Genomic DNA, 9,834 nt, shown 5'->3' with positions numbered 1-9,834 from the left:
AACAATCTCCTAACAATGGCGTTCGCTTTTCGCAGAGGAATCTCAATACTGGGACGATCTCGCGAAGCGGTGGAAGAAGGGACGGGGAGGTGTGGTCTTGAATATAAGTAATTCTTTGTTTTTTTTTATGTTCTTTTTCTTCGTGTGTATTAGTTACAAAAACGATATAATAAATTTATATTATAATGAATTGAAATATCAGTAAAGCTGTAAATAGCTTACAATGTCAAATAATATGTTATTTGACCTATAGAAAATGATAAGTAAAATAACATCTTATCATTTGAGGAAAGCAGTATATTCTCTTATACATCTTATAGTATGTATTGATCTTACACTAGTATTATAATAACACATAATTCATATTGCTTTCCATAATATTAATCCACCTTATTTAACCTTATTGTAACATTTACTGTAATATCAGTCAAGGGAAAGCAGTATATGATAATTTACATAATATTGATAATTTACAAATTATATACTCTTATAAGATTAAAAATTGCTGTTTATTTTTTCCCAGTGAAGGAGTATGTATGTAGCACTCACAACAAGTAATGTTTTAATTCTTTGCTTGATAATTTCCAGTTCTCCAACCTCTGGAGTCTACAACTTAGTTATTCCTGTAGCAGCTCATTTCTCTACAGGAAGGATTGACCAGATGCTAAAGAATCTGTAAGACTCTAAAGAACTCTCTCAAGAAACCCAATTGTATACTGTAAATGAAACTCACACATTGTTATGAGATGATTTTTTCTCTATTAGAGATTAGACTTGCTGTCAACCAAATTCGAAACTTTCAATAAATGAAAATCACCTATACTTACTCAACTATAATTCCACCAGATATGACTAATCAGGCTCTACATAAAGAAATGTACATTGATTGATAGAAGGGTGTAGATGGAGTTCACATAGTACTAAGAGCAGGGAAATGCAACATGCAAAACAGGACATCAAATATATAGTAGCATATGTGAAGAACATTCAATTTATTAAAGTGGATTATAACCCTCATAAGTGTGATAAAATGAAATGTCGCTCCTGGAATTCGAAACACTCGTGAGTAATCAACTCATCAATATCACTAAATGTCTCTGAACAATGTAGCCATTTGCACTTGTAAGCTCGGGCGGGGTATCGATTATTCCGAGGGTACAAACGGACGACGTCAAAACAACCATCGAGAATGTTAGAAATAGTGAACGCATTGAGCTGTCCACTACTGTGCCCTTCGATAAGATCTAACGCAAGGCCAATGTGACGAGCGTCCGGACGTGCGGAAGCATCCTCACGCCAACAGGCTTCGAGAAGTGCCCAAAGTACATCTGTGATACAAGAGTTGGAAGGTCTCTCAAACTGGCCATTCCACGCATGAATCTTCATGATTACAGCCGCGTTAATCCATACCTCGGAAAATGGGGGCTTTCCGGTCAGCACCTGCAAAGATCATTATATTTCACACAGAATTACGATTGTGCTGTACTTACTTCTAGGATTGTCATTCCAAAGGACCAGACGTCCGAAACTGTAGTTGTTTGAGTCGGTCTATCCTCAGCAGATACCCTCAATAATTCTGTGGCCATCCACCGACATGATCCATTGACAGTTTGAGTGGTAAATCCCGCCGCCTCGCAAATACGAGAAAGACCAAAGTCAGCGAGCAGTGTCTGATGGCCTTGTGTAATAAGAATATTTTGCTGTAGGAAAGAATCTTCCGCTGAGTGTTCAAGCACAGACGTAAATAATTCCAAAGCGTACTGCTTTGATATCCCCGTGCACGACAGGCGGGTCAGCTGAATGGAGAGTAAAGATTGCAGCGACAGCACCAATCAGCTTTGGGGAATGATGTATATGAGATTCGTACGAGGGAGATCGATAGAACGCATAATTTTCATCCGGTCAGCATGGGGATGACAGTCTACATACATCCTTGTGTCTCCATGCGCACAGAAAGGCAGGACTAGACCTTTGAATCCTGGATACTCAGGATCGGGATTGTCGCAGACGCCGAGGATTTGCAAGACGTTAGGGTGCAACACGCTCTGGCTAGCCGTGACTTCACGTTCCCAATGCTTCAGGAATTTGTGGTCACTGAGATACAGTAAAACCTGTCAATAAGCATACTTGTAGTTTAGCATTTCCTCTCAATAAGCATGAAAACTTTGATCCACCAAGTTGGTAGGCAGTAAAATAGAGGTATATGTTAAGAAAGGGGGAAGAGAGGTTATGTGAGAGGCTTAGATAGATCACACAAAGAGGGGGGATAGTGGACTCGGCTCGCTCTCTCGCGGCTTGCTTCATTGTCCGTTGATTAGTTAGTCTATATATACTATGTAGGTATGTCTCAGATGTAGAATGTATGATGGAAGGTATTCCATCATCGTTCGTCATTGCTTCTAATGTAGTTTATATCATCTGAGACATACTCTCATGTAGTCTCATCTTAACACTCCCCTTCAAACTCTTACTAGGTCTAGTAGACTTGTAAGATGTTTGCTTGTAGTATGTATAGATAGTTTAATCATTATAACTGCATTGTACAATTGTTTGTTTGTGTAACGCATTTATAACTTGATGTAGTTAATAATAATATTATTAGCATTGTAGTAATGCATTGTTCGTTCTGTGTACTGTCTGTTCCGAATGTCATCCACTTTGTGTTAAGTTTGTCCAATGTTATATTAATTAATTATATTTAATTAGTTTGTTTGTTCGTAATATACTGTTCAATAACAGTATTGTTATTGTAATAGATTGTTTGTAAATGTTATTAAATAATTTATAAATGCTTCAGAGACCTACAGAATCTTGTTAGCATGTGTAGGTATGTATATGTGCATATTTAAATCATAAATGCAATTGCTCGTTTTGTTTTATTGTTTGTCATTCAGTCATATTGTTTGTTATTAAGTTTGTTTGAGTACTCTAGTAATTTCCTTTTACTTTGCTGTGAAACTAATGAATCACACTAGTAAAATGTATATTCAATGTTGCAATAATATCCTTCTTTAATCATTACTGTCTGTGTTTGTCTACATTTGTATATGTGTTAAGTATTCAGCAATAGCTGATTTATGTCTTCAGATTGAAGCATTACATTGATTGTATATTGTAATATCAATAATAATATTTGTTTTTGCCAGATTGCTTCATTCTAAGATCAATAAGGTTTTATGCTAATGTATATTTGTTGTATAGATGTTATGTCTGGCTGCAGGCATCTTACTATGTGTCTAGGTGCATTGTGTATGTATTATATCATGAATGTATTGTTTGTTCGTTTGCTTTACATTATTGTTTATATCTGTGTATTAATTTATTAACATTATGTTTGTTAATTGATTGTTTCTGATACATCCTGAGTAACTATGCAATCTGTTGTGTTGTTTCTTTAATAGCCAACATAGTTATCTGTTGTAAATCATTACTAACGTGCACTCGTATTATTTATCATTAACAATGTTATTGTGAATTGTTGCAATTGTAGTATTGTGTATATATATGTGTGTATGTTATGGCTATTGTTCTTTGCTTTTTCTTTTGTAAAGAATGATGTATTGTAACACAATCTGTATATAAGTAATATATCAGATTATGTTTACTATAATTGTCTCCTAGCGTTCTTTAGTTAATCTAGTGCTATGCACAATTGTAGTATTTGTTCAACGTTTTATTTGTTAATTGGTTTGCTAGGTAAAACGTTTTATATATTGATTTTATTTATTTTATTTGAATCATCATATAGATATACCTATTAGTATCTATCCAATGTATTTCATAGTATTATAATACTGTTCACACTTGTATTAATTGTGTAGTGAGGGCAAATTAATTGTTTGTACAAGAATTGATTTAATAGTTTTATTTAATTATATGTATGCACTCCATACTTGTTTATATAGTTATTATCTGTGTATTGTTTGGTTGTAGTTGCAAATTATATTGCAATTATATTTGTATTATCATATAGATATATTATTTATTGTTTTATGTATGTTCCAAAGTATTATTTTCGTTATTCATCACTTTTATCCATGAACTATAGTTTGGATTAGTGAATTATTTTGTTATATGATGTGATAATCGTCTGTATATTATTTATTTTCGTATTAAACACTGTTAAGTTAATTATATTATCATATTAATATTATTTGCCAAGTATGAGCATTTGTTTTGTAGTAGAATTATTATTTATTTAACGTTGAAGTTCAATCACACATTGTGTTGACTTCTGTTATTTAGTTCTGATCAACATAGTTTTGCTTCATACTGAATGATTTACCTTTATGATCTGTTATGTCTGTCTGTAACTTCTATTGCTTAGTCAGTGCTTAGTCTGTACATTTCATTATTCTATTTTTCGTAGCATCTGTAGTGTTATACTTTCCATTCCATTGTTTATATTTAGTTATTAATTTTTTGTGCATATTATCCATTTTCTCCCCTTCAATTCAAGAAGGTATTTCTTCAAAGAATTGGATATTTCTTTAATGTTTATTAATTGTTGTTACAATATAATATTTATATATAATAATTGTAATTGCTTTTGTGGTTCGATTTCTAATTATTAGTATTTTAAAGCAGTGTGTAACATTTGTTATGTTCTATAATGAGTAATTTAAATGTTATTACTATTATATCTTTGTTACTGTTAATGTTTGTCAACTTATATAATGTGTATTTTGTTCGTTATAGTAAGTACACATTATGTATAATATACAAGTTTTGTTCATGCTCGTTATCTTTTATTAATAATCGTTTGTAACTATGAATGAATATTTTGTTTTTGTGTTGAAAACATATGGTAATTTGTTTGTTTCTGTATAATATTTGTTTAATAATGTTATAATTATTATTTATGTAGCACTTTTAGTAAATACACTGAGTTCTATTAAGTATGCTTGCATCTGTTATTGCCTATTTTATATTATACTGTCCAAGATAATAGCTTAAACATTTTATTAATTTATTTAATCATATTATATTATGATTGTTTTTGTTTGTAATTATTATAATAATGCATTCATAATAATTATATTTGTATTATTCATTGTAATAGCCTTATCAGCTTAATACTTTGCTCCTACAAGCTATGTTGTCACAATGTAAATTTAATAATTGTTTGTTAAGGTATATACACTGTACAGTTGATGTTGCTGTCCTGACCTGCGCCACACTATGACTAGTGATGCAGTGGAATGCGTCCAGGCTAGAGCAAAGGTGTTGCAAGTATGTAAAACAGATCTTATTTTCGCTTCAGTATACAGTGAAACCTGTCATTAAGTATGACCTACTGTGGACAGGTGAGGCTATGCTTAATAAGAGGTTATGCTTGTTGACAGTAGCTTAAGTAAAGTAATAAAATTTCCTTATTTGTAGTACATAACTCAATAATACATTGTCTACTTAAAAAACAACTGAATATCAGTCTGTTCAAGAGAACTATTTATTTTCTTGTATAGGTTTCTTGTAAGCTTTGGAAAAAGTGCTCTAGCCTCAGTAAACTCAGCACTAATCTCACTCTGAAAGAGTGTATTAAGCTTTGAAAGTAATTGGACAGTCTCCACATAGCTTTTAATGCTTCAACTTTGGTGCTTTACTATGGGTAGGATCCTTTAGTAGAGATGTATCATTGACTGTACTTGTTTGTGGATGAATACTAGTGGAAGTATGAATATCTGGAAGCAGAGCTAAGAGATTGACAGGGGAAGCTTCTCTAGAATAAGTGAAAACAATTTTACTAGCATCCTTGAGTGTTCCATCTAGGTTCTGTACACATCCAAGCTCCTCAGACATGATGAACAATAAGTTTTAATAGTGATTTTCATTACATTACACATTTATTTTACAAAATGGAGGTGGCTTGTACAAAAAGTGGCTCTCTCCAGGTCATGATCTGTACTGTCACATGACCCAAAATTTCCTTTAATTAAGCATATTCTCAATCTTACACCTTAATGCTTAATGCTTAATACCCTTTATGCTTAATATACTGTTAAGATGAGACTACATGAGAGTATGTCTCAGATAATATAAACTACATTAGAAGCAATGACAAACAATGATGGAATACCTTCCATCATACATTCTACATCTGAGACATACCTACATAGTATATATAGACTAACTAATTAACAGACAATGAAGCAAGCTGTGAGAGAGCAAGCTGAGTCCACTATCCCCCCTCTTTGTGTGATCTATCTAAGCCTCTCACATAACCTCTCTTCCCCCTTTCTTAACAGGTTATGAGCCTTGAGCTCCCTACTTATGCTTTATCTACACTCTACTACATCTATGCTCTATACAGTTCTACACATCACATGCACACACACAGTATAATATGATGCAGAACTCAACTCACCTGTCTGAGTATCCCAAACACAAATCAATACACTGTAAACACACAATCTACCATACTACATACAACCCAGACATTATATGATTGTCATCTTAGTGATTATGATCATTGGCCCAGTAGTAACATAATTTATGCAGGCAATGTTGAAACTACAATGAGTATCACTTACTACAATTATTAAATGCTAAAATACTCTATAATATCATGGAGATCATGTTATAATAAATTAACTGATCATACTACAGACAAATGTTAAAAAGATTAATAAAACAAACACTACTCTTCTGCTATTAACATTACAATAGTACAAATGATTGACACTGTCAACAAGCACACATATGTTATAGCATAAATCAAATAATAACACATATAGTAATATTACAGCTGAACAATTAATGCTCAAAACAAGTGCATATATGCTAAACAACATATTAAATCAAAGAAATAAAACATTTAACATGTATTATAAACAATAATACAATTGCAGACACTATAATAACAATAATAATAACAATAATAATGATAATAATACGGATAGAACTAACAGAACAAATATGGAACAATATAATAACTAACACATATCATGGTTGAGCAATTATATGTAACATATCAGATTCAGTGGTTACATGTCAGATATTGTGATTACTTATCAGATACTGAATATAATACACATATCTAAGATATACAGACAAGTACAGATATACAAAAGTATAATGAATAACTACAAACCAAAAAACAACACTATAGAGTGTATAAACTAACTATGCACAAAAGAATAATGTTATAACATGTAAATACTGATTACAGCACAAGACAAGTGCAAAAATTATAACTATTAAACAAATGATACTACTTTACACATTAATACAATTGTGTAAATGTATACTAACAATGAACAAAAGAATTATATCTCTAATATACTCAAAACAACACATCAATACAACTTAATTATGTAGAACGTGTTATCACAGTAGCTGATTATATAATAAATTTCGAAGTTGCAAAACTTTACAGCAACCTAGATGCATCTTATAAGGAGTTGGGTAAGCAAAAGAATGCAATGAACATACATTCCAGCTTTGCTGGTTATTGTCTGACACAAGGAGTGCTTTGTGTACTGTGCCAAAGCCCCCATGTGCAAAACTGATGCCTTCTAGCTTTCTGATATTCTCTGTCAGGTTTTGCATAGGGATAGTTGAGGAGGAGGATAGAAATGATGCTCACAATGGGTGCACTGGATGCCAGAATAAATAGCTAAAGTGTGCGCAGATAACTTGACGAGAATACTTTCAGGGTGCAACTTGGGCGTACGCCGTTATCTGTCATGTATTGCATTCGGAAGCGAAATGTTAATGAGGATGGAAAAAGGAGGGGAACTTCTAGCGTGGGAGTGAAACGCTATCTTTAGTCATGTGGGAGTGAGCTGCCATCCTAGGTCGTATGTACGGTTGGCTAATAGGATCAAACTTCAGAGCACAGCAGCAGGCATCCAGATCCGTTTCCAGATAACAGAACGTCCCCCAGCACCGGCGCAGTTTTCTCATCTTCATTTCCCTTTGCTCAATGGTCTAACAATGGGGTGTATCACCATCTTTGTCCAGAATCTCCCCTAGTTTCTCCACTTATCCCTGTTCTTCTTGGTGCAATAACGGCCTCTTTCTTTATGTTACGCAGCATGAACCAAACAAAAAGCATGTATAGTTAGAACTCAATATCACGTAACATAGCCTCAAGACTCTCCCTTGCAAGCCTCGAAAGTCGAAGCTTTACCGGTAGAAATCGAGTATGCATAAGTTCTCCCTGCAACACACTCAGCACTCCAGCATGTGAGTATGCAGTGCGCTTGATGGAGAGAATGCTGTGAAATGCGTGCGTCCCGAGCCTAGATGGATAAAGGGATTCATTTGACACGATGATAAGCTGTAAGATTAAAGGTATCAGAGGGCCTGTGGGCGTACCAGATCACCTCATCCTTGGACACATCGCATCGCCCGCCGGAGTCTCTTGAGAGCCGACTCGATGCCTTATTCCGGATTGACGCATATGCGTAATCGATACATTGATGGATTACATCTGTAACAGGTTTATCCTCATTAATCCCGACTAATATGCACTTTCATGATGCCAAAGGAAAGACGCACGAAGCAAGAATCCACCGGCTCTTCTGTCTTCCTTACGTTCTTTCAGACTTCTCTTCTTTCCCTTAGCCGGGCTTGATTCCAACTCGATTTTATTCGACAATTCGTTAGGAATATGGCTTGAGGAACCTGCCCGAGGCACGAACGCAAGCATACCCGCATCATTACGGACAACACGTAGGTACGCGTGCATCTTCATGGCAGCAAGCACAAACGCCTGGTGTATGTTAATGCGTACCGCGCGTGAGGAGTTATGTGTCGTATCATTAAATATCGAATGCGTTTTTGCGGCCGCGTTCCTGCAATGGCCACGATACTGTGTTAGAAAAAGGCCTGCACAAAATTTGGAGGACGAACTGAAGCATCTTTTGTACGAAAGCAGAATTGGGCCGACGGCTTCGTTCGATCGTAAGTGAGTCGGTGAGATCTAATTTAAATTCAATGAGGTATTCATTACCGTAGGATTTCAGGACAAGCTTACGTGTACTGTGAAAACGTGAATAATCCGCCATGACAGACAGGTCCTCCATGTCTATCAGATACCCGCACCAAGGGAATACTAACAACCATGACTGAGATAAATTACTGGAGATAATCATGTAACACGCACGTTTCCTATCTGGATGCATGACGGTGCTCAAACTGTGTTGTGAAATGTCCCCGACGTGGTGCATGAAATTCGTCAATGTCTTTTCTCGTGCAATGAAACAACCATATTCCGGATGACCTGACACGAAATGTTAGCCTACACCGTTTCTGCAGAGTCGCGGTACTAACCTCCATTCATTACCTCTAAAAAGCGTCTTGCCTCCTCTTTGTCCGTAGTTATGAATAGATAATCGTCAATTAGGCGGAGTAATTCGTTTTCTCGTTCTGCATCCATCACAAAGCTGAGTACATTCTGCTCAAGGTCTCCATAGAAGAAGGAACAAAGTAAGGAGGAGAGCACTGAGCCTTGCGGAATGCCGACACGCTGGCGGTAGTAATCATTTCCAATCTACATGCAAATTAGAGGACATGAGAAATTGTTGACAATATAAATGATGAAACGGCTGTAACTTACTTTCACGATATTTGAGGTTATGTGATCCTCTAGGAGTTGTACAATCTCGTCTCGGAAAGCAAATGGATATACAACTTGGTCGACTAGAATTGTATGCCTCAGAAGTGCAGCAAGCTGAGTGGCATACGTGAGGAAATGGGGATGTTCATCTATTCGTGAAGTCATTGGTTATCACAGAGAATTCGAGAGTAATTTGCTGGACACTTACAATCAGGTATTGCGTTCTTGATATATTTCCGATGCACCTTACCCACGGATGGGCTGATACTACC

General features: G+C 35.2%; 1 protein-coding gene across 1 annotated transcript; it reads right to left on the bottom strand.

Moving 5' to 3' along the window:
- Positions 1-1,374: 1,374 nt before the first annotated feature.
- FOMMEDRAFT_62409 (kinase-like protein) lies at positions 1,375-1,806 on the bottom strand (the record flags this gene model as incomplete). The annotated part of the gene is made up of 3 exons (XM_007263038.1): positions 1,375-1,440; positions 1,491-1,700; positions 1,762-1,806. Coding segments are annotated over 3 exons (321 nt in total), but the record flags the coding sequence as incomplete, so codon positions are not given.
- Between the last annotated feature and the right edge of the window lie 8,028 nt (positions 1,807-9,834).

Source organism: Fomitiporia mediterranea (genome assembly GCF_000271605.1).
Source record: "Fomitiporia mediterranea MF3/22 unplaced genomic scaffold FOMMEscaffold_2, whole genome shotgun sequence".
NCBI lineage: Eukaryota > Fungi > Basidiomycota > Agaricomycetes > Hymenochaetales > Hymenochaetaceae > Fomitiporia > Fomitiporia mediterranea.
Note: the sequence above shows the minus strand (reverse complement) of the source record. Positions and strands in the feature narration are given on the sequence as shown.